At 39.3% G+C, this 27,147-nt stretch overlaps 1 protein-coding gene across 2 annotated transcripts; it reads left to right on the top strand.

Annotated features, from left to right (window-relative positions):
- Positions 1 to 14,202: 14,202 nt before the first annotated feature.
- LOC133552887 (protein c-Fos-like) lies at positions 14,203 to 18,267 on the top strand. 2 transcript variants are annotated; one of them, XM_061900451.1, is made up of 5 exons: positions 14,203 to 14,319; positions 14,401 to 14,543; positions 14,622 to 14,792; positions 15,015 to 15,122; positions 17,243 to 18,267. In XM_061900451.1, exons 2-5 carry the CDS (start codon positions 14,415 to 14,417, stop codon positions 17,864 to 17,866), a joined length of 1,032 nt encoding a protein of 343 aa, XP_061756435.1. In that variant the 5' UTR covers positions 14,203 to 14,319; positions 14,401 to 14,414; the 3' UTR covers positions 17,867 to 18,267. The 2 variants fall into 2 exon arrangements, with proteins under 2 accessions (XP_061756435.1, XP_061756434.1); XM_061900450.1 differs by lacking the exon at positions 14,203 to 14,319 and having other exon boundaries at positions 14,328 to 14,543.
- The last annotated feature ends 8,880 nt before the right edge of the window (positions 18,268 to 27,147 follow it).

Genomic DNA, 27,147 nt, shown 5'->3' with positions numbered 1-27,147 from the left:
GCTCGCAGCCTCTTTATAGCCTGGGAATGAGCCGCTCCGATGACGTCGAAAAAAGGGGGCGGGACATATCGAGTGGAGCTCGACACAAGAAAAACTCGGCGAGCACAACTTACATTAATTTAAAACGCTTTAAAGATGCAACACATCGACATTTGAAGAGAATATAAGCGGGGTTGTGTTAAAAAAAAACTCAGATAGTTACCATTCACTCACCTCGCGCACTCGCAGAATGGAAGATTCCGTTCGGGATCCCCATACGTCACTTGCCTAATATGGCGCATCCTGTAAAAGGGGGCGGGCTCTGCTGGGAAATAAGAGGTTGGCCGAAGTGACGTTACGTAAAAAAAAACACACAACAAATAGGAAGACTGTTGTGGAAAGTCAACAAGGAGAGATAATGCTCAGCAAAAATGACATTCTACAAATACACCAACATCTAAAGGACGTCAAATAAGTTGTACTAGTTTTGTATTTTTTTACATTTACAAATGGTGGGATGATCACTCTTTTAGGTGGATGCATTTAGACTTTATATACAGTACAGGCCACAAGTTTGGACACACCTTCTCATTTCAATGCGTTTTCTTTATTTTGATGAATATTTACATTGTCGATTGTCACTGAAGCCATCAAAACTATGACACCTGGGAAGTGAAAACCATTTCAGGTGACTACCTCTTGAAGCTCATCAAGAAAATGCCAAGAGTGTGCAAAGCAAAGTAATCAGAGCAAAGGGAGGCTATTTTGAAGAAACTAGAATATAAAACAAGTTTTCAGTTATTTCACCTTTTTTTTAAGTAGATAACTTCACATGTGTTCATTCATAGTTGTGATGCCTTCAGTGACAATCTACAATGTAAATAGTCATGCGAATAAAGACAACACATTGAATGAGAAAATGTTTCCAAACTTTTGGCCTGTACTGTATGTAGCATAAATATTGATGTCTTATTCAAATAAATATTCTCCTACTTTTAAGGATATGCCACACTCAGGGAAAATATATGATTACAGTAATGTAAATAAATAATCCCATTTAGAAATTATATTGCAAGTACATATTATACAGCTTTCTCCAGCCTATCAATCAAAGATTTGACAAAAATACAAATAATCATTATTATTAATTTATATAGTGTTGAAACCTGGGGATAGTTTGATTGGCAACACTAAATGGTCCCTAGTGGGTGAATGTGAGTGTGAATGTTGTCTGTCTATCTGTGTTGGCCCTGCGATAAGGTGGCGACTTGTCCAGGGTGTACCCCGCCTTCCGCCCGATTGTAGCTGAGATAGGCGCCAGCGGCCCCCGCAACCCCAAAAGGGAATAAGCGGCAGAAAATGGATGGATGGATAGTGTTGAAAACCTTCACGTATAATATATAAATATTACGTGTGTGTATATCCGTCCATCAATTTTTCTACAGCTTGTTCCAATCAGGGACAACCCTACAAACCCCACAGTGATGTCCTGTGTGTGTATGTGTGTGTGTGTGTGTCTGTGTGTGTGTGTGTGTGTGTATGTATATATATATATGTACAAACCCCATTTCCATATGAGTTTGGAAATTGTGTTAGATGCAAATATAAACGGAATACGATGATCTGCAAATCCCTTTCAACCCATATTCAGTTGAATGCACTACAAAGACAAGATATTTGATGTTCAAACTCATAAACTTTATTTATTTTTGCAAATAACAATTAACTTAGAATTTCATGGCTGCAACACCTGCCAAAGTAGTTGGGAAAGGGCATGTTCACCACTGGTTTACATCACCTTTTCTTTTAAAACACTCAATAAACGTTTGGGAACTGAGGAAACTGATTGTTGAAGCTTTGAAAGTGGAATTATTTTCCATTCTTGTTTTATGTAGAACTTCAGTCGTTCAGCAGTCCGGGGTCTCCGCTGTCGTATTTTACGATTCTTAATGCGCCACACATTTTCGATGGGAGACAGGTCTGGACTGCAGGCGGGCCAGGAAAGTACCCGCACTCTTTTACTACGAAACCATGTTGTTGTAACACGTGGCTTGGCATTGTCTTGTTGAAATAAGCAGGGGCGTCCATGATAACATTGCCTGGATGACAACATATGTTGCTCCAAAACCTGTATGGACAATTCAGCATGAATGGTGCCTTCACAGTTACCCATGCCTTGGTCACTAATACACCCCCATACCATCACAGATGCTGCCTTTTAAACTTTGTGCCTATAACAATCCGGATGGTTATTTTTCACTTTGTTCCGAAGGACACCACGTCCACAGTTTCCGAATATAATTTGAAATGTGGACTCGTCAGACCACAGAACACCTTTCCACTTTGCATCAGTCCATCTTAGATGAGCTCGGGCCCAGCGAAGCCAGTGGCGTTTCATGGTGTTGTTGGTGAATGGGTTTTGCTTTGCATAGCATAGTTTTAACTTGCACTTACAGATGTAGCAACCAACTGTAGTTACTGACAGTGGTTTTATGAAGTGTTCCTGAGCCAATGTGGTGATATACTATACACACTGATGTCTGTTTTTGAGGTACCGTCTGAGGGATCAACGGTCCGTAATATCATCGCCTACGTGCAGTGATTTCTCCAGATTCTCTGATCCTTTTGATAATCTTACGGACCGTAGATGGTAAAATCCCTAAATTCCTTGCAATAGCTCGTTGAGAAATGTTGTTCTAAAACTGTTCGACAATTTGCTCACAAATTGGTGACCCTCGTTCCATCCTTGTTTGTGAATTATTAGCATTTTTATACCCAATCATGGCACCCACCTGTTCCCAATTAGCCTGCACACCTGTGGGATGTTCCAAATAAGTGTTTGATGAGCATTCCTCAACTTTACCAGTATTTATTGCCACCTTTCCCAACTTCTTTGTCACGTGTTGCTGGCATCAAATTCTTAAGTTAATGATTATTTGCAAAAAAAAACATTTTTTTATCAGTTTGAACTTCAAATTATGTTGTCTTTGTAGCATATTCAACTGGATATGGGTTGAAAATTATTTGCAAATCATTGTATTCCGTTTATATTTACATCTAACACAATTTCCTAACTCATATGGAAACGGGGTTTGTATATATACAGATATATATATCTATATACATACACACACATATATATACATACATATAAATATACATGTATATATACGTGTGTGTATGTATGTATATATAGACATACATACATATATATATATATATATATATATATATATATATATACCTTAATTATACAGTGTTACTTATTTATAATTGTTATACTATAAAAAAATAGTACAAAATATTGAACAAATACTTATATATATATATATATATATATATATATATATATATGTATATATATATATAATTTCAATAATCTTTTTTTTTTTTGAAGAATTATAGTCTTGTAATACCAAAATGCTAAAATTTAAATGAGTGCCCTCTTAAGGCTTTAGGAATGCACTTTAATCTGTTTCATCTATTCTTTATCTTCGCAAGGAACATGACAATGAGCACTCAAACACCACTAAGCAAACCATTCCACTGCAAAGTACACAGAGTATACGCACTTCACGGTCCCCTGGGCAGTACTTGTACCTTCAAGAAGGGTGTGTCTGTACAGTAGCTGCAGAGCAAGATAATAGGGTGTGCTTTTGCACACAAAGGTGTTCCCCAATGGTGGGAATCCTCATAGCCTGCATCATAACGACGTCAGGCTTAGAAAAAAACGTCGTGGCCTGTGACTACATATTATTATTTTTTTTAATATAATATGCTTTTTTTGAGTGAAAATGTAACTCATTGCAGGTCTTCATGAATGTCCATAAGGCTAAAAATGTAGCATAAACATACACAGTATTAACATATAAATATAGCATGCATACATATGTTGTTTCCATAATCAAAACTATATTGAGCAAAAATATAATCATAGTATGTAGCTATGAATGTCATTTATTATTTACAGTTTCGAGTAAAAGGCTCATTAATATGTAGGTTAAAGGCTTTATGTTTTGTTTCCCGCGCTGGTGTTTTGTTGAATATTCCTGGTAGTCATGGCAACACTCCACCCCTTCGCGTCAGTGACGTACTTACTGTCGTGTGGCAACCAAGATTGTTTTTGTCTAGACAGAGGTATCACTCGAGCGGGTGAAAAAAAAACCCCGGACACTCCCCCGACCGGCTCGAAGACGTGATGTGAAAGAGAAGCATGGAGAAAGAAAGCGGAGTGAGAGGTCTTTCTGCCGGCGTGTGTGTGTGCGTGAAATAGGACACCAGCAAGACGAGGGCATTGTGGCGTCTTCCAGTATTTTGTTTGCCTGGTTGGCAGGAGGACAAACTTGCCAGTCAAACTCGCAATATTTGTTGTGCGAGTACAACTCTTTTGTAATTGTACTTAGCAACACGCAGAGGACATGTTCTGATCTTGTTCTAGGTTAATTAGCCTCAATCATTACACATTCCTCCACTATCAAGTGAACTCAATTCTCACGCTGCCTTGGGGTAAACAGAGCCTTTGGGGGTGACCTTTGACCCCCTTAGCTGCGGACTACCTAATGATGTGCCAGTAAATGAACCCTTCTTATTAGAGGGGCAGCGTCTGCCGGGAAGTAGCCCCTCTGAGCGGGGAGAGAGGCGCGAGCCCCCACCCCTTTGTATTCTTCTCACTATACAACAGCCCTGTGACATCATACAAAAGCTAAAAATAGCCCTTGGAATGGCATAAGGGTAACACTCTCAAAACCGGGCCGAAAACATTTAAAAAAAGATAAGGAAAGCCTAGTCAAAGATCCTCTATGTGACAGGAAGACTTTGCTGTTTTTAAGGCCTTACTATAAAAACGCTGGTCAAAAAGTACAAACCCCGTTTCCATATGAGTTGGGAAATTGTGTTAGATGTAAATATAAACGGAATAGAATGATTTGCAAATCCTTTTCAACCCATATTCAATTGAATGCACTACAAAGACAATATATTTAATGTTCAAAGTCATAAACTTCATTTTTTTTTTGCAAATAATAATTAACTTAGAATTTCATGGCTGCAACACCTGCCAAAGTAGTTGGTAAAGGGCATGTTCACCACTGTGTTACATCACCTTTTCTTTTAACAACACTCAATAAACGTTTGGGAACTGGGGAAACTAATTGTTGAAGCTTTGAAAGTGGAATTCTTCCCATTCTTGCTTGAAGTACAGCTTATGTTGTTCAACAGTCCGGGGTCTTGTTGTCGTATTTTACGCTTCATAATACGCCACACATTTTCGATGGGAGACAGGTCTGGACTGCAGGCGGGCCAGGAAAGTACCCGCACTCTTTTACTACGAAGCCACGCTGTTGTAACACGTGGCTTGGCATTGTCTTATTGAAATAAACAGGGACATCCATGATAATGTTGCTTGGATGACAACATATGTTGCTCCAAAACCTGTATGGACCTTTCAGCATTAATGGTGCCTTCACAGATGTGTAAGTTACCCATGCCTTGTATATTAATACACCCCCATACCATCACAGATGCTGGCTTTTGAACTTTGCACCCATAACAATCTGGATGGGTATTTTCCTCTTTGTTCCGGAGGACACCCCGTCCACAGTTTCCAATTATAATTTGAAATGTGGACTCGTCAGACCACAGAACACTTTTCCACTTTGCATCAGTACATCTTAGATGAGCTCGGGCCCAGCGAAGCCAGCAGCATTCCTTGGTCTTGCAGCATTCCTTGGTCTTGTTGAAAAATGGCATTCAGTTTGCATAGTAGAGTTTTAACTTGCACTTACAGATCTAGCGACCAACTGTAGTTACTGACAGTGGTTTTATGAAGTGTTCCTGAGCCCATTTGGTGATATCCTTTACACACTGATGTCGGTTTTTGATGCTGTACCGCCTGAGGGATCAAAGGTCCAAAACATCATCGCTTACGTGCAGTGATTTCTCCAGATTCTCTGAACATTTTTATGATTTTACGGACCATAGATGGTAAAATCCCTAAATTCCTTGCAATAGCTGGTTGAGAAATGTTGTTCTAAAACTGTTCGACAATTTGCTTACAAATTGGTGACCCTCGCCCCACCCTTGTTTGTGAATTACTTAGCATTTCATGGAAGTTGCTTTTATACCCAATCATGGAACCTACCGGTTCCCAATTAGCCTGCACACCTGTGGGATGTTCCAAATGAGCATTCCTCAACTTTATCAGTATTTATTGCCACCTTTCCCAACTTCTTTGTCACGTGTTGCTGGCATCAAATTCTAAAGTTAATTATTATTTGCACACAAAAAAAATGTTTATCAGTTTTAACTTCAAATATTTTGTCCTTGTAGTGCATTCAATTGAATATGGGTTGAAAATGTTTTGCAAATCATTTTATTCCGTTTGTATTTACATGTAACACAATTTCCCAACTCATATGGAAACGAGGTTTGTATTTTATCCGACAAAAAGATAGTGTTTTTTTAAAGCACTAGTCAGTTTCTACAAAACCCAACACCAGTGAAGGTGGCACGTTGTGTAAATCGTAAATAAAAACAGAATACAATTATTTGCGAATCCTTTTCCACTTATATTCAATTGAATAGACTGCAAGGACAAGATACTTAATGTTCGAACTGAGAAACTTATTTTTTTTTTCAAACAATCATGGCAGCAACACATTGCAAAAAAGTTGGCACAGAGGCATTTTTACCACTGCGTTACATGGCCTTTCCTTTTAACAACACTCAGTAAACCTTTGGGAACTGAGGAGACCAATTTTTGAAACTTTTCAGGTGGAATTGTTTCCCATTCTTGCTGGATGTACAGCTTGAGTTGTTCTACAGTCCCGGGTCTTTGTTGTGGTATTTTAGACTTCATATAGCGCCACACATTTTCAATGGGAGACAGGTCTGGACTGCAGGCAAGCCATTCTAGTACCCGCACTCTTTTACTACAAAGCCACGCTGTTATATTACGTGGCTTGGCGTTGTCTTGCTGAAATAAGCATGGGCGTTCATGAAAAAGACGTTGCTTGGATGGGAACATGTTGCTCCAAAACCTGTATGTATCTTTCAGCATTAATGGTGCATTCACAGATGTGTAAATTACCCATGCTTTGGGCACTAACACGCGCCCATACCATCACAGATGCTGGCTTTTGAACTTTCCGCCTAGAACAGTCCTGATGGTTATTTTCCTCTTTGATAGTGGCATATTGAAAAAGACAGGACTTCCGGAGTGTTTTCAGATCAACTTAGGCAATGCGAATTGAATGTGTTGTTACATGGGGTGGTCTCCCAAAGCTTTGGAATTAAATGTCAAAATACCTATTCTGTCTGGGATTCATTTAAATTCAGCTTATGTGTCATCCAAAAAATTTGGGGTTGACCAGCAACTTAATTTCCCTTTGAGGAACATTTGATCCAAACGCAACAGTCCAGAGGACACAACATCCACAGTTTTCAAAAACAATTTGAAATGTGGACTCGTCAGACCATAAAACACTTTTCCACTTTGCATCAGTCCATCTTAGATGAGCTCAGGCCCAGCAAAGCCAGCTGCATTTCTGGGTGTTGTTGATAAATGGCTTTGGCTTAGCATAGTAAGAGTTTTAACTTGCACTTACAGATGTAGCGACCAACTGTAGTTACTGACAGTGCTTTTCTGAAGTGTTCCTGAGCCCATGTGGTGATATCCTTTACAAACCGATGTAAAAATTCCTCGCAATAGCTCGTTGAGAGGAGCACTCTGCTGTTTTTAAGTACCTCTTACAAAAACACTTGTGGAAGACTGAGGTTATTTGGTGTGTTTACACATAGCTAAAACTATGCACAATGCAAACTACCCAAGAATGTACAAACATGTTTTAAACAAAAGAAGAGAAGTATAAGATTAATAAAAAAATTCAACCTATAACATTTGTACTAAACTTAAAGGGGTCATATTATGATTCCCCCCCTACATGGTCCACATGACAAGTAATGGTGGTTGTTTGGTCAAAATGTTGCATACATTATTTTACAGAACATCTTGAAGTTGCTTTCTGACCGTCTCTTCAAAATGTGCCGTTTTTGGGCAGTCTTATTAATGTGCCTCCACTTTGACTGCGTCTACTCCATGTTGTCTGCGATGAGATGGCGACTTGTCCAGGGTGTGCCCCGCCTTCCGCCCAATTGTAGCTGGGATAGGCACCAGCGCCCCCTGCGACCCCAAAAAGGGAATAAGCGGTAGTAAATGGATGGACGGATGGATATTCCACGTTGTAGTTTTTAACGCTTCCATATGGAGTCTACTGACGGATATAAGTTTGACGTATACACTTCTTTGTATTAGAAATGGCAACAGCGGAGGATGCATGTGCATGTACGAGCCAGTCTCCCCCACAACAAGAGGACAGAGAAAAATAAGGACCTTCTTGACTACAGTTTCTCACTTGTGGTCCGTATCAGCACTCAGTTGTAAAATACTTTTCCACCACTTGTGGCAGTAAGGAGTCAGTTAGTTCAGCGTGATGAATTAGTATGGACAACTAAACAAGAGGTGCCATGTTTGGTAGCTAGGATGCATGCAGTTGTCCTGACAAAATAAACCAAAATAATAATAATAATAAAGTGTAATAATAGTTGTAGATATGCTCCAGCTCACAAACTTACAGAAACATGCTTTTATTTCGTGAAAGCAGTATATATAATATTAATTTTGCGGCCGTTTTTGATGCACTCCATCTGGTACATTAATGCATTGGTTTGAACAGGGATGTCAAACTTGTTTTCATTGAGGGCCACACCGCAGTCATGGCTGCCATTCAAGGGCCGCTTGTAACAGTAAATATTTAATTAATTTGTCTATGAATTTGAATATATACATTTTTTTTAACCTCAAGACTAAAACAAATCTGTGGATTTTACTACTGTTTTTTGCAGAAAAAAAACTGGAAGCTTAGTTGCTTGACTTTTACTGTAAAATATGGAGTTTTTTTTTTCAAATCATTATTATTTTTACAACATACACGGTGGGAGAGGGATTAGTGCGTCTGCCTCACAATACGAAGTTCCTGCAGTCCTGGGTTCAAATCCAGGTTCGGGATCTTTCTGTGTTGAGTTTGCATGTTCTCCCCGTGAATGCGTGGGTTCCCTCCGGTTACTCTGGCTTCCTCCCACCTCCAAAGACATGCACCTGGGGATAGGTTGATTGGCGACACTAAATGGTCCCTAGTGTGTGAATGTGAGTGTGAATGTTGTCTGTCTATCTGTGTTAGCCCTGCGATAAGGTAGCGACTTGCCTAGGGGGTACCCCGCCTTCCACCCGATTGTAGCTGAGATAGGTGCCAGCGCCCCCCGCGACCCCAAAAGGGAATAAGCGGTAGAAAATGGATGGCTATATATATATATATATATATATATATATATATATATATATATATATATATATATATATATATATATATATATATATACGGTACCGTTGTTTAATTTTATTTTGGCAACTCAGTTGCCATTTTTTTACCATAATAAAATGCAGTACCATAAAATCATCAACCGTGGATTTTACAGTAAAAAAAACAACCCAAAAACTGACAGCTCAGTTGGCAGAATTTAATTGTAAAAATTTGGTCTTTTTTTTTTTTTAACTAACAGTAATATACTGTAAAAAAAAAAAACAACTCCCTAAATTCCACAGTAAAATCTATTGGTAATTTTTATGGTGTGCAATGTCATGATCCGTGGCCCGGATCATGTTTAACTATATTCTGTTAGTTTTGGACTCCCTTAGTTCCTGTTTGTGCACCTCTGGGTTTGTTTTAGTTTCCATGGGGATTAATTGGGTTCACCTGCCTCAGGTTAGTGGTCGGCATGCTCAGCTGCTGTCAACCACTAATCAGAGAGCTTTTTATTCACTTTGCTCGCCACGCTCAGTCTGGCTTCCTTGTTTGCTATATGCAACAGTCATATTGGTATTCCTGTTTTCTGGCTAAAGATTCATGTGCTAATTTGTGGTTCTTTGGCTTCTCGTGCGAACGGCATGCTTTCCTTTTGTTTGGTTCCTGTGTTTTCGTACTGCGTAGGATTTATGACAGTAAATCAGATTCCTACCTTCACGCTTTCGTCCAGAGTTGTCCGTCTGCATCCTGGGAGAAGGACCCCGCATAAAGATGCGACCCGCACGTGATATACAATTTGATGGATAACTTGCTTCAAAATCATAAGTTAAGCAGACATTTAAGTATTTATTTGGATTTTGACTAAAAAAGTTGGATAATATAATATTTGTTGCAATATTGGACACATTTTTTTCCCGTGTCAAACTAAAAAAAAAAAAAAAAAAACAACTAATATTAGTAAGAAAATAAGAAAGTCAAGAAAGAACATGTAAGATATTTTATTGACACATAATTTCCAGGCGTTTGTCACGCCATATAAAATGACATGGAGGGCCAGATCTGGTCCACGAGCCTTGAGTTTGACATATCTGGTTTAGAGTGACCAGTGCCTCTCTAACACGCTCCCGTCAGCGGAATGTACATCAAAAAATAAACACCAACATAAACGCATTACCCTCATTTAGCTAAAATCGACCGTAGCTTTTGGGCCTTAAATTGTGGAGAAATTATGACTTTTGTGAGAAGTTTGTCAGCTGACGTGTCTGCCTCCAATTTACTGTTGATCATTACTGCGCTATATATACTGTATACTTGTGCTTTTACTTTTGCTTTTTGAATATTTTTCATGGGTTTTTGCTGTGTCGAGTAAGGGTTTCCTAAATTTCTTTATAACCTTATTAACGTGAATACTGAATTAATGCTGCTTTTTACTGTAATATTTATTAGTTTAGTTTGGATTATTTGTGACAGATGCAGAAAAGCAAAGTTCTGTCAGGCAAAGTGCATTAATTCACTGTTACTGAGATTAAGGTATTGCACCTTCCCTATATGTATGCCTGCTTGCTTCACACCAGAAACTGTTGTTATTGGCTCTCCAGCTTAACTTCACATATTTTTCTGCTTTCTGGGTTTTGGGGAGATGTATGCAATTGCTTCCTGCATTTATTGCGAGTGTTACATCCCCATGCCGCACAACAGGGCATGTTTACTCGGCAAACACTCTTCAATTAAAAGAAATGTACATAACCCAAAACCAGTGAAGTTGGCACGTTGTGTAAATTATAAACAACAACAGAATACAGTGATTTGCAAATCCTTTTCAACCTAATTAGACTGAATGGACTGCAAAGACAAGATACTTAACGTTCGAACTGGAAAACGTTGTTATTTTTTTGCAAATATTAGCTCGTTTGGAATTTGATGCCTGCAACATGTTTCAAAAAAGCAGGCACAAGGGGCAAAAAAGACTGAGAAAGTTGAGGAATGTTCATTAAACACTTATTTGAAAAATCCCGCAGGTGAACAGGCTGATTGGGGACAGCTTCCAAGAAATGCTCAGCCATTCACAAACAAGGATGGGGTAAGGGTCACCACTTTGTCAACAAATGCGTGAGCAAACTGGTCTAACAGTTTAAGAACAACATTTCTCAACCAGCTATTGCAAGGAATTCAGGGATTTCACCATCTACGGGCCGCAATATCATCAAAAGTTTCAGAGAATCTGAAGAAATCACTGCACGTAAGCGATGATATTACAGACCATCATATATATATATATATATATATATATATATATATATACAGGTGCTGATCATATTATTAGAATATCATGAAAAAGTTGATTTATTTCATTAATTCCATTTAGAAAGTCAAACCTGTAGAATGTATACATTCATTCCAAACAGACTGATACATTTCAAGTATTTTTGCCAAAAAGGAGATGATTATAGCTGACAACCAATGAAAACCCTAAGTTCAACATCTCAGAAAATTAGAATATGGTGAAAAGGTCAGATATTGAAGACACCTGGTGCCACACTCTAATTAGCTAACTAACTCAAAACACCTGGAAAAGCCTTTAAATGGTCTCTCGTTTTGATTCTGTATGACACACAATCATTGGGAAGACTGCTGACTTGACAACTGTCCAAAAGATGACCATTGATACTTTAAAAAAGGAGGGCAAGACACAAAAGGTCATTGCCAAAGAGGTTGGATGTTCCCAGAGCTCTGTGTCCAAGCACATTAATAGAGAGGTGAAGGGAAGACAAAGATGTGGTAGAAAAAAGTGTACAAGCAAGAGAGATAACCGCACCCTGGAGAGGATTGTCAAACAAAACCGATTCAAAAATGTGGGGGGGATCCACAAAGAGTGGACTGCAGCTGGATTCAGTGCTTCAGGAACCACCACGCACCGGCGAATGCAAGATATGGGCTTCAGCTGTCGCATTCGTTGTGTTAAAATCCACTCTTGAATAAAAAGTGTCTCGCCTGGGCTCAAGACAAAAAGGACTGGACTGCTGCTGAGTGGTCCAAAGTTATGTTTTCAGATGAAAGTGCATTTTGTATCTCCTTTAGAAATCAAGGTCCCAGAGTCTGGAGGAAGACAGGAGAGGCACAGAATCCACGTTGCCTGAAGTCCAGTGTCAAATTTCCACAATCGGTAATGGTCTGGCGTGCCATGTCATCTGCTGGTGTTGGTCCACTGTGTTTCCTGAGGTCTAGGGTCAATGCAGCAGTCTACCAGGAAGTTTTAGAACACTTTATGCTGCCTGCCGCGGACCAATTTTATGGAGGTGAAGATTTCATTTTCCAACATGACTTGGCACCTGCACACAGTGCCAAATCTACCAGTACCTGGTTTAGAATAGAATAGAGTTTTATTGTCATTATTGCAATGAACAGGTTCAAAGAACAACGAAATTGGAGCAGCTCCTCCTAAGGTGCATATACAATATGGTAGTATAAATTTAAAAAAAAAATAATAATAATAATAAATAAAATAAATAAATAAATAAATAAATAAAAAATAAATTAAAAAAAAAAAAAAAAAAAGATAGAGATGACAGATGTATCTATGTATACATACATAAAACATTATTTCACATTGTAGTCCAAAAAAATAGAAAAACATTTAAGAACCATGGTATTCCTGTTCTTGATTGGCCTGCAAACTCACCTCACCTTAACCCCATAGAAAACCTATGGGGTATTGTGAAGCGGACGATGCGAGATGCCAGACCCAACAATGCTGAAGAGCTGAAGGCCACTATTAAAGCAACCTGGGCTCTCATAACACCTGAGGAGTACAACAGACTGGTCGACTCCATGCCACGCCGTATTGCTGCAGCAATTCAGGCAAAAGGAGCTGCAACTAAGTATTGATTGCCGTACATGCTGAAACTTTCCATGTTCATACTTTTCAGTTGGCCCACATTTCTAAAAAATAATTTTTGGTACTAGTCGTAATAATATTCAAATTTTCTGAGATACTGAATTTGGGATTTTCAGTAATTCTCATTACTAATCATCAACATTTAAAGAAATAAACATTTCAAATATATCACTATGTGTGTAATGAATTGATATAATATGTAAGTTTCACGTTCTGAATATAATTACTGAAATAAATCAACTTTTTCATGATATTCTAATAATATGAACAGCACCTGTGTATATATATATATATATACATATATATATATATATATATATATATTGGGCTCAAAAAGGTTGGTGACCACTGTAGGGGGCAGGGGGTAGGGGGTAGGGGGTGGGGGGTTGGGGTGTACGACGGCCCTAGCTGCCTTACGCCCCTGCTCGCCGGAGTGCCTTACATGGTCCGTGGTGTCCATTTGGCTACTGATTGATTGCCCCCCCCCCTTTTTTTTGTTCTTCTATTTTGTCTGTTGCTGCTGGAGGTCAATTTTTTACACGCATGCGGCAGGTAAAACTGTCGTGGATTTTACACTGTGCCCCCCCCCCGTCGTCGCCTCACGAAATAATCCCGCCAAACGTCTCACGTGCCATGGTTGGTCGGTGTTACATAAAAGTGCTACGCATTAAAGACGGGCACGAGGGCACTAATGGCGTGATTAGAGCTTCCACGCTGCAGCGTGACGAGACAATGGTGCATGATGTATATGATGCAGATGTTGCATGCATGACGTGACGTACGTGCAGAGGGACACCTTCCACGCACGGGGGGGGGTCGTCGTCTCATACACGCATATTCCATTCCCACGTGCGTTCCACAACAAGGTATAAGGTACAATGTATTATCATGAGGTTATTTGGTATATTATTTATTCGCTAAAAAGAGATCACCAATGTTTTCCTATTCCCCCAACCCCCTTGTTTGTGCAGAATGGTTCGCTCTCCCACATTTCATTCATAAAAATGCAGCTCACTATAAAAGGCGGGTCCCCCTCCCCACTCCGCACTCCCGACATTCAATATCAAGCTGGCAAATGGAAGATAAGTGAGGGGTTTTTTTTTTGTTTGTTTTTTTGGGGGGGGAGTCTGTTTTTCAAATGCTGTGATTTGTTTTTTCTTTTTCTAGAGAAACAATTATAAATGATAATAATGCACCCGGATTCCAGCGCCGAGTTCGACTCGTCGTCGTCGTCCAGCTGCAGCACAGCATCGCCCGGCGGGGACACCCCAGGGTGCAGCTTGCAGGACTCGCTATCATCAGCAGCTGAGGTGCAAAAAATAAAAAATAAATTGAAAAAAAAAATGCATGTCGTTGCTCAATTTTCATGCAATTATGTTTGTGTTCAGGATGTCGACAGCGGGGATTCGGACTGCCTCGTCCCCACTGCTAGTGCGTTCTCGTCGGGCGAGAAGTGCACGCTTCAGCCACCTCTGGTCCCCCTTGTCTCTCGGGGGAAACGCAAAAGTGGGAGCAAGAAGGCGAAGCCCAACGGTGGCAGGAAATGGCAGAAGGAGCAGGTACACGCGTGGATGTAAATGATTAGATCTTGCCAAAAAAAAGGGGACACGGTGTACTTGATAATAACAATAGCGTCCACGCATGTGGTGCATGCATGCATCATTCCAATAATGACTCGAGGGTGCCCCCTATCTGCAGTCTTTCGGCCTTCTTCTTTTTCAAAATGGTCAATTTCTCTCTCTCTCTCTCTTTTTTTTTTTTTTTTTTTTAAATATCTGCAGCCCTCTAAAGAAGAGGAGGAGAGGAGGAAGATTAGGAGGGAGAGGAACAAGATTGCTGCAGCAAAGTGCCGGAACAGGAGGAGGGACCTGATTGACACCTTGCAAGCTGTCAGTATAGAAATCATGCAGCATTGTGTTGTTCATCGTTAGAGCAGGGGTGTCAAACTTACGGCCCGAGGGCCGGATCAGGCTCGTGAACAGGTTTTGTCCGTCCCACGAGTTTGCTAAGTATAAAAATGTACCTGATTTTTTTCAATGAAAGCAATAGCTGTTCTAAATGTGTCCACTGGATGTCGAAATAGCAATTAGTTTTTATCTTTGTAGCTGATGCTACATATGTACAAAATAAACCACATGATGTTAGTACATCAGTGGAGGAAAATGATCAAACTACATAAATAGCATACTGTAATTTGATTTCAAGTCAAGGAAAATGATAAAACTACATAAATAACATACTGTAATTTGATTTTGAGTCAAGGAAAATGATCAAAAAACATAAATGACATGCTATAATTTGATTTCGAGTTAAGGAAAATGATCAAACTACATAAATAACATACTGTAATATGATTTTGAGTCAAGGAAAACGATCAAACTACATAAATGACATACTGTAATATGATTTTGAGTCAAGGAAAACAATCAAAGTACATAAATAACATACTGTAATATGATTTTGAGTCAAGGAAAAATAATTAAACTCCATTAACAACATCCTGTAATATGATTTTGAGTCAAGGAAAATGATTGAAAAAAAACAAATGACATACTGTAATTTGATTTCGAGTCAAGGAAAATGATCAAAAACAAATGACATACTGTAATTTGATTTTGAGTCAAGGAAAATGACCAAGCTACATAAATCACATACTGTAGTTTGATTTTGAGTCAAGAAAAATTATCAAACTACATAAATAACATACTGTATAGTGCAATTTACATAAATAACACACTTTAATTTGATTTTGAGTCAAGGAAAACAATCAAACTACATAAATAACATACTGTAGTATGATTTTTGAGTGAAGGAAAAATGATTAAACTACATGAACAACATCCTGTAATACGATTTTGAGTCAAGGAAAATTATTTAAAAAAACAAATGACATACTGCAATTTGAATTCGAGTCAAGGAAAATGATCAAACAACATAAATGACATACTGTAATTTGATTTCGAGTCAAGGAAAATGATCAGAAACACAAATGACATACTGTAATTTGATTTCGAGTCAAGACAAATGACCAAACTACATAAATGACATACTGCAATTTGATTTTGAGTCAAGGGGAATGATCAAACTACATAAATAACATACTGTAATTTGATTTTAAATGAAGGAAAATGATCAAACTACGTAAATAACATACTGCAATTTGATTTTGAGTCAAGAAAAATGATCAAACTATATAAATAACATTCTGTAGTTTGATTGTGAGTCAAGGAAAATGATCAAACTACATAAATAACATACTGTAAAGTGCAAACTACATAAATAACATACTGTAAATAGTTTTTGAGTCTAGGAAAACGATCAACTACAGAAATAACATACTGTATTTTCATTTTGAGTCAAGGAAAATGTTCAAACTATATAAATAACATCTTGTAATTAGATTTTGAGTCAAGAAAAATGATCAAACTAAATAAACGACATACTGTAATTTGATTTAAAGTCAAGGAAAATAATCAAACTACATAAATAACATACTGTAATTTGATTTTAAGTCAAGGAAAATAATCAAACTACATAAATAACATACTGTAATTTGATTTTAAGTCAAGGAAAATGGTCAAACTACATAAATAACATCCTGTAATTTGATTTCGAGTCAAGGAAAATGATCAAACTACATGAATAACATACTCTAATTCGATTTTGATGTATTTTTATCTTCAAAGATTGAAAATTAACACCAATGAGTTGACTGATGAACATTATCACATAATTTATTCAGAAAATATAAACAAGGACAAATAAAGATAGAATACTATTAACCGCAACATGTAAGTGTAAAAAAACAACAACATCTTGATTCATATAATTTCAGAATATGCTTGTTCTATTTTTTAACAAAGATAACAATCTGAAGTTGTCTTTATTTTTAAGTTATCGTGCTGTGATTTTACCAGTCCGGCCCACTGGGGAGCAGATTTTTTTCCATGTGGCCCCCCATCTAAAATGACTTTGACACTCCTGCGCTAAAGAGTTATTTTATATGCAGGAAACTGACCAGCTGGAGGAGGAGAAGTTGGGTCTGCAGTCGGAGATAGAAGAGCTCCTGAAGGAGAAGGAGAGGCTGGAGCAGGTCTTGGCCTCGCACGATTCCTGCCAGCTCCAGCCTGCCGCAGAGCGGGACGAGGAGGATGCGACGATGCAGGAGGCACCGGCTTCTCCGCAGATGATGTCGCCTGAATGCAGCACGGGTCAAGAGCCGGAGCCCTGCATCCCGGCTGCGGCCATCTTGGGCAACTCCGACATCCTCCTGTGCTCCAGCGCCGACGAAGCGTCCCTGGCGGACCTGAAGGACGACTTGGACGACCTGGTGCCCAGCCTGGAGATGGAGGGGCTGACGTCCGAGAAGGCCGGGGCGGCCTTCGTCCCTGACATCATGGACCTGAGCGGGCCTCTCTGCCTCCCCGACTGGGAAACCCTGTACAAGTCCGTGGCCGGGGATCTCGAATGTCTGCCGTCTTCCAGCCCCGCTTGCAACTACCGCAGCGTCTTCTCCTTCAACCTCTCGGAGATGGACACCCTGGCGGAGGGCGGCGAGACGCTCAAAGGCGGCCTCAACGCGTCAGAGTTCACGATGGACGGTCTCAACTCTCCAACGCTGCTGGTATTGTAGATGCAAAGAGGGTTTATATGCAATGATGCTCACGTTGTATCCTAAGCAGATTGTTGTTGTTGCTATGTTGTGTACATGTTTACTGTATATGGCAGGGTTGACTTCTTCCACTCTGATGGTGCAATCATCTGAAGTGATAAAACATGCATGCAAAAAGACACCATGTGTTTTATCCCTATATTGTCACGTGACGACTGTTGTGTACATTCTGTAAACAAACGTGTGGTTCAATTAATTATATACTAAATGCATCATAGTTGGGTTCCTAAAGTGTAGCATTTAAATGTTTCAACAATGTTGGTCCATCTATTTTGAGACGTATTTTATCACATAGTTTTATTTTTGTACCAAGTATATCAGATGCAATGGGAAAAAAAACAATAATAAAAAGTGGTATTAAACTGTTGTCATCTATCAATCTATTGAAGCAAGAGTTCCACTTGCTGTTGTCATAGTCGTTTCTGTATGCAGGATCATATAAAAACTGATTTTTTTGAATTTTATAAACATTCATTTGTAAACTGCTACATTTACAAACAATCGAGAAATAATAATAATCAAAACAAGTACAAAAACAGTACAACACAGCGCCAAGGGGTTGTAAATTCAATAAAGTAACTCAACTAGAATGCAAAATATAACAAAGTGCAAAGCCATAGGCTCTCACGAGTTCAGTAAATAATTTTAATTTGGAAGACAGCATCATAGTTTTCACAGATGTTTGGTTGTTAGAAGTAGAGAGTGTTTTAACGTAGAGTTCTAATTCTTTTTTAAAGGCACAAAAAAACAGGTAATGTATTGAGAAACGTACATTTATGAATATAAAACTTAGCCAATAACATGAGTTTACAAAGGTAAAATTTATTTTCAAATTCTTTTTTGTACAGTGTAAATCTTTAACACAAAGCACAAATTTGCCATGAATATTGTCCAGGATGAAGACCTGCTCCTATTACTCATTCATTGCCGACGACACCGCAGTGACGTCACGACGCCGACAACGTTTCGCGTCACTTCCATCGACCATATTTGGCAGATATTGCAGTGTTGTTTTGTTTCTATGGCGACGGCCGTCTTGACCGCGGGGCTCCTTCCAACGGGAATGAAAGGGAGCCTTTTTTTTTTTGTGATTGAACGTAAAAATACCGCAGCTTTACGGACGACAGATGGGCGAGTTTCAATCGTCATTTATCGGAACAACTTGTTATGGGGAATGTTTGGGGTTTGGTCGAGAGCGACTCTAAGATACACGATTAGCGTTTTAGCTCGTAGCCGAACGAGAAGGTGCATTCAAGGTAACCACGTAATCCAGAGCTTCCTTATGATTCGACTCGGTTGAACTCTGAGGTGGTACACTTTATGCACAGTAGGGGGCGCTGCTGGCAAGGCCAACACAAGGACCACGATTACATTGTGCTTTTACAAAGATAATTCCCTTTCATATGAGGACAAATAAGATTAGCTAAATGTTACAAACAGCTGACTGATTCCACCATGTACACGTCCCTAAAACCGTCAGTACAAACATTGGCTGCATTTAATACGACTAATGATGCAAATACTGTAATACAAACATACCACTGTTTCCTCATTTCCTACTTTTAGCTCCAGATGGATGGAATTAATCATGTTCTCCAACTCACTTGTTTTTTTAAGTCTTGCTATGCAATGCTTCTCACCTCCACCTGCTCCATACACACATGCACGCACGCATGCACACATGCACACACACACAAACACACACACACACACACACACACACACACACACACACACACACACACACACACACACACACACTAAATATCTCATATGTACGAATCCCAAAACCAGTGGAGTTGGCACATAAATGGTAAATTAAAACAGCATACAATGATTTGCAAATACTTTTCAACTTAATTGAATAGACTGCAAAGACAAGATATTTAATGTTCGAAATAAGAAACTTAATTTTTTTTGTTGCAAATAATCATTAACTTAGAATTTAATGGCAGAAACACGTTGCAAAAAAGTTGGCACAGGGGCATTTTTTACCACTGTGTTACATGGCCTTTCCTTTTAACAACACTCAGTAAACGTCTGGGAACTGAGGAGACCAATTTTTGAAGCTTTTCAAGTGGAATTATTTCCCATTCTTGCTTGATGTACAGCTTAAAGTTGTTCAACAGTCTGGGGTCTCAGTAATCGTATTTTAGGCTTCATAATGTGCCACACATTTTCAGTGAGAGACAGTTTTGGACTACAGGCAGGCCAGTCTAGTACCAGCACTTTTTTTTACTACGAAGCCACGTTGTTGTAACATGTGCAGAATGTGTCTTGGCATTTTCTTGCTGAAATAAGCAGGGGTGTCCATGAAAAAGAAGTTGCTTGCATTGCAACATATGTTGCTCCAAAACCTCGATGTACCTTTCAGCATTAATGATGCCTTCATAGATGTGTAAGTTACCCATGCCTTGGGCAATAATAGACCCCCATACCATCACATATGCTGGCTTTTGAACTTTGCGCCTAGAACAATTCGGATGGTACTTTTCCTCTTTGTTCCGCAGGACACTACGTCCACAGTTTCCCCCCAAAAATTGGAATGTGGACTCGTCAGACCACAGAACACCTTTTCACTTTGGATCAGTCCATCTTAGGGCCCAGCGAAGCCGGCCGCGTTTCTGGGTGTTGTTGATAAATGGCTTTCGCTTTGCATATAAGAGTTTTAACTTGCACTTACAGATGTAGCGACCAACTGTAGTTACTGAGAGTGTTTTTCTGAAGTGTTCCGGGGCTCATGTGGTGATATCCTTTACACACTGATGTGGCTTTTTGATGCAGTACCGCCTGAGGGATCCAAGGTCAAGGCCTTACCGCTTTTATGCAGTGATTTTTCCAGATTCTCTGAACCTTTTGATGGTATTGCGGACCGTGTATGGTGAAATCCCTAAATTCCTTGCAATAGCTCATTGAGAAATGTTGTTCTTAAACTGTTTGACAATTTGCTCAGGCATTTGTTCACAAAGTGGTGACCCTCGCCCCATCCTTGTTTGTGAATGACTGAGCATTTCATGGAAGCTGCTTTTATACCCAATCATGGCACCCAACTGTTCACAATTAGCCTGGTCACCTGTGGGATGTTCCAAATAAGTGTTTGATGAGCATTCCTCGTGCCAGCTTTTTTGAAACATGTTGCAGGCATCAAATTCTAAATGAGCTAATATTTGCAAAAAATAATAACATTTTTCTGTTTGAAAGATAAGTATCTTGTCTTTACGGTCTATTAAATTTGATATAGTTTGAAAAATATTAGCAAATCATTGTATCCTGTTTTTATTTATGATTTACACAACATGCCACCTTTGCTGGTTTTGGGTTTTGATTGCAAAAAAAGGCAAAACTTTTCCTCGATTTAGCCATCAATCCTACTGCTTTGTTAAGCCTCTCCGCCATGGAAATCTCCGCGGGGTTTGTACTAGGCTGGATTATTCTGTCACATTGAGGTGGTGACGAACCCCAATATGCAGAGAAGGTGCCAGGCATTGTGCGGGAAAACATGATTTAATTTAACACTTAAACAAGAACAAACAAAAGGGTACAAACAAAAGGCGCACACAAGGTGGAGAACAAACTTGGCTATGAATAAAAACTAGCACAAAGGCTAACTGTGGACTAGAAACTAAAACACTGTGACACGAAGGAACTATGACATGAGCAGAGTGAACAGAAGAAGACACAGCTAGAATGATAAGTATTAATGACATTGACAGATAGTGGTGACAATAATATAGCCCTGACTGGAGGACAAAGCAGGTTTAAATAGGAGCGGGCTGATTGACACCAGGTGTGGCCAGGTGCCAATCAGCCGCAGCTGAGGGGAAACAGCGCTCAGTAGTGATGGGTCCGGCTACACCGATGCATTGGCGCATGCGTTGAGCTCATGGAGCAAAACCCTGTGTCCGTGCGCGTACCGCTTTTCGAAAGTCACATGACCGATAATGAGCTGTTTTGGTCACGTGACCGATACGCGAACTGTGTCGCACTGACGCCTGCGCGCCCAACTGTGTTTATAAGGAAGCGCATCTGTCAACGAGATGCTGCTGCCAACAGAATCGCCGCACTTTTGTCGTTGGTCATTTGTAATTTATCGTCGTCGGAGATCATTTCCGCCGTGTGGGAATATTTTGATCATATATCAGAAAAAAATGTATTTGTGTTCATTTCCTTGTCGTTTCATCCTGTTCTCTCAAAGTTTCTACTCCATCTGTTTGTAGGGTTGTAACGGTACGTGTATTTGTATTCAACCGTTTTGGTACGAGGTTTTTTCTAAGCTAAAGTCTTAACAAGCTGCTTTGCTTCTTCTGCCTCAGCACCCAGCATCCCCCCCCCCACACAACCATCTGGTTACGTTAAAATGTGGTAACAGCGAATCTCTTCGATAGCTCAGTTGGTAAAGTGGAGGGCAGTATTTGCTTATGCTGAGTTCCTTAGGGCACTGGTTCTCAAATGGGGGTACGCGTACCCCTGGGGGTACTTGAAGGTATGCCAAGGGGTACGTGAGATTTTTTTTAAATATTCTAAAAAATGCAACAATTCAAAAATCCTTTCTAAATATATTTCTTGAATAATACTTCAACAATATATGAATGTAAGTTCATAAAGTGTGAAAAGAAATCCAACAATGCAATATTCAGTGTTGATAACTAGATTTTTTGTGGACATGTTCCATAAATATTGATGTTAAAGATTTCTTTTTTTGTGAAAAAAATGTTTAGAATGAAGTTCATGAATCCAGATGGATTTCTATTACAATCCCCAAAGAGGGCACTTTAAGTTGAGGATTTCTATGTGTAGAAATCTTTATTTATAATTGAACCACTTGTTAACTTTTCAACAAGTTTTTAGGTATTTTTATACATATATTTCCAAATAGTTCAAGAAAGACCACTACAAATGAGCAATATTTTGCACTGTTATACAATTCAATAAATCAGAAACTGATGACATAGTGCTGTATTTTACTTCTTAATCTCTTTTTTTCAACCAAAAATGCTTTGCTCTGATTACGGGGTACTTGAATTAAAAAATGTTCACATGGGATACATCACTGAAAAAAGGTTGAGAACCACTCCCTTAGGGCACTGGTTCAAATCCAGCTCGATGGATCACTCATTACGTTTTTACCATTAACGTGGACCCCAACTTAAACAAGTTGAAAAACTTACTCGGGTGTTACCATTTAGTGGTCAATTTTACGGAATATGTACTGAGCCGTGCAATCTACTAATATAAGTTTCAATCAATCAATCAATCAATCAATCAGAGCGCATGTAAAAAAAATAAATAAATAAATAAAAATAAAAATTCCCAGTCCACAAGTATCCTCATTCACAACACGTACTCTTAGATTTCCATGTTTTGATATATGTTCACATTATTTATTGACTGTATCTAAAAAAATATAAAAATATATTTGTGTTTAAATGAAGATAGGAAATAATCCTAAATGAAATACAATGACTTGGTTTATATTATTGTATATACTAAGTCAGGAGTAGGGAACCTTTGGCTCTAGAGCCATATGTGGCTCTTTTAATGACTGCACCTGGCTCTCAGATAAATCTTAGCTGACATTGCTTAACAGGATAAGTAATGAATAATTCCGCTGGTAATCACAGTGTCAAAAATAACATTCAAAATATAAAACATTCTCATGCATTTTCATCCATCCATCCAGTTTCTACCGCACCTGTTCAAGAAGTCGCATTAATGGTAAGAAGTATTTTATGTACTTTTGGTTAGCCTCATAATAACAATGTTATTAAAGAGAATACGAGACTTATAATACCCTAAAAATGTTGGTCTTTCTTAAACATGCACACATATAGTTGTATTCAGTGTTTAAAAAAAATTATATCGCTCTCACGGAAATACTTTTAAAAATATTTAGCCAAAAAGGTTCCCGACCACTGTACTAGGTTATAAAATCAGTGTCAGTTGAGTTGGTCCATAGGTTGCCTGTAGAGACTTTTAATGTCCAGCAGATGTCAGTATTTAGTGACACAGTATCGACACAGTATCGACACAGTATCAATACAGTTTTGCAATGTGTCTAAACGCTTCATGACGCCTCATCAACCGATCACTAGCGCTCAGGGAGAAAAGCAGGAAATGACCAAAATAAAAGCGCTGACAGGAAACAAAGACATACACAGAGGAAAAACTAAAACAAAACAAAACTGTCAGGGACAAGCCTGAGAGAAATTCAATGATTTGGTGCATTTACAAACCCCTAACATTATGCACAAAGCAAATTACAACCTGCTACCCAGGAATATACAACAATTCTTCTCAACAAAAGAGGACAAACATAAACTTAGAGGAAATTCTAATTTAAAACATTTGTACGCACGACCAACACTTAAAACCTTTAGCATATCCATCCATCCATCCATCCATTTTCTACCGCTTATGGAATTATGGGTTAATAAATAAATCAATGCATGTAATAATATGATCCAGTTTAAGAAGCTGTTCAAAGTGTTTACAAAGTACAAAGAAGAATAATTATGATAAATCATGAATTTATTGAAAATGAAATATTATCCATCTCATTCAAGCGAACAAATTGAGAATCGGAAGCATGTGTTAGTAATTGATGATGGATTCATGAAGAGAAAAAGAGGGAGAATTTAATAAGACTTGCTTCTTCCTGCTCCTTTCTGGACATGTTGTAAAGAAAATATGTAAAATATGTATGTGATATTATATTGATATTGTGTACATGTCTGAAATAAATTTCAACCAACCAACTATTACTTCGTTGCAACACCTCTGGCTTTTATAACAGCTTAGTCTCTAAGGCTGGCCTGGGCAAAAAATTTGACTCGGAGAGAAAAAAATGTGTCTCGGTCCCGGTACATCTATTTTAAGGAACATTAATACAAAACTTCCCAACAATGTCTGATTGAATGCTAAAAAAGTTATGCCAGACCTCCTTGAAAAAAGGGAATGGGATTTACTTTTTTTTTTACTGAATGAGACACCCAGAATGTACATGAAAATGAAAAAAGGGATTTAAAATATTGACTATGAGCGATAAAACACTGAATATTGACAACATATGAATGCCCTTTTTTTTTTTTTTTTCATTTCTTTATGGACACTCATCGAGGGTGGACGCTCCCCTTTCCTCTCCCTTGTCTCTCCTGCTTGCTTCTTAGTTTTGTCTTGTCTTAACTTTCTTGTTGCCTCTTTTTGCACTGCCCTCCAAATCTAAACATTGGAACTATTTAACTGGCCTCAACAAAATTGACAAGATCTTGGGTTTGGGGGAACCTGCTGTCGTGACGAAGCGGTTGTTGCTGGACACACGACGGACTCTTGGGAGAAGAAGGAGTGCCGCGTGCCTGGCGACCCTTTTCTGTCGAGGACGTGAAGATATCCACCTATTCGGAATTATGACAACAGGACATCTGCTGACTGAAGTAAGCATTGCTCTGGTTTGTCGACAAATTGGAAGTTGTTGGCAGTCTTCAAAGTACCCCAAAGCTGCCACAAAGGATTGGACGATGCGGGAAGAACTATGGATTACATCAGACTGTCTACCCCGCAGTTTTGAGGACCAGTCATAGACAATTTTAGAGTGAAAAGCAAATTTTATTTTCACTCGCATACAAATCTTTTTGACTTGGATTGTTTCCCTGGCTTCGAGACTCTCCCGAAGATCACTGCAAGCAAAGACACAACAAACTCCCTTTTTTTGTCTCTCATAGACACACACCTGTTGTTGTGAACTTTGGACTAGCGACAGCAAATACATCAAGGCCGCGGAACAGAGACACACTATGGGCTTATACACACACACACACACACACACACACACACACACACACACACACACACACACACACACACACACACACACACACACATCCACAAAAAAAATATATGCCACACATACACCCCCCCGTACCCCAATCCAACACCCTCGACGCAAATCCCGTAGGGGTGATGAATGGATGGTCAGCGCCTGAGAGCTGCGGCCTACCACCATGACCTTGAACTACCTTCCCTCTGTTGCTAGATATCTCGAGATGTATGTTGTAATATGTATATGTGCTTTGCTATGGAGATTTTTTCCCACTCCAGACTGGGCCCCCCTAGGAGCCCAGTCTGGATTGTATTTTTTTACTCATCCTTCCCCAGCGTTTACTTTTTTCCCATCTTTTACGGGGCGCCTTATGGCGACCCATCAGCGTTCTTGTTCTGTAACCCTGTACACTGTTTGTTTGTCTAATCTTGAACGGGTTTGTGCTGAAAACAAAGTTTCGTTGTACTTGTTACAATCACAATAAAGACCTACCTACCCCCTCTCTATCGACATATTTTACAATCGAGCGAAACGCAACAAAAGTGCAACAAACACAGTCAAATATGAACGTGAAGGGTAAAAAAAACCCCCACCTACAATCTGATATATCTGACAACTATCTGAAATGCAGCCAACAAAGCGCACTTTTGTGCATTCACGCACAGCATAAAACTTTTGGTGGACAAAATGAGACAACGAAGGAGTGGAAGATTTTACATGTAAACAAACTGTTGCATCACAGTCCACACTATGGTGAGTTCAAGAACCGTTAAAATTAGTAGGACAAAACAATGCTCACTAAATACTGTCATCAGGTATCCAACCATCCATTTTTCTACCGCTTGTCCCTTTTGAGGTCGCGGGGGGTGCTTAACCCTATCTCAGCTGCATTCGGGCAGAAGGCGGTGTACACCCTGGACAAGTCGCCACCTCATCGCAGGGCCTTTAGATATATTAAAGAGTGGGCTTTCTAACAAGCGGTAAGGTTAGTGTCATGTTTATACTCAAACAAAGATCATACTAAAACAAAAAACATTTTTCCCCATCTTTTTCCATTTTCAATCCTTTCTTATAAATGCTCCAGGGAACCACTAGGGCGGCACTAAAGAGCCAAGGGTTACTGACCCCCGATTTAAACCAATGTGTGTGGCACTGTGAGAAAGTGAAAATAGTGCCTTGCCTAAGAACACTACGACAGTGACTAGGATGGCGGAAGCGGGAACGGAACCAGGGACCCTCAAGTTACTGGCACGGCTGCTCTACCAACCGACGCACAATTCAATAAGACAGTTTCATCCCTGTGCTGCATGTCTCACATTTGCTATTATTTCTCATGCGCTCACTCTTTTCCACGTCTCATTATCTCATCCTGATGCGCCGCCCAGACCGCTCAGCTTCCTGCTTTGCTGTTATATTCCCAGGGAAG

This window comes from Nerophis ophidion, linkage group LG05 (genome assembly GCF_033978795.1).
Source record: "Nerophis ophidion isolate RoL-2023_Sa linkage group LG05, RoL_Noph_v1.0, whole genome shotgun sequence".
In the NCBI taxonomy this organism is placed as follows: Eukaryota; Metazoa; Chordata; class Actinopteri; order Syngnathiformes; family Syngnathidae; genus Nerophis; species Nerophis ophidion.
Note: the sequence above shows the minus strand (reverse complement) of the source record. Positions and strands in the feature narration are given on the sequence as shown.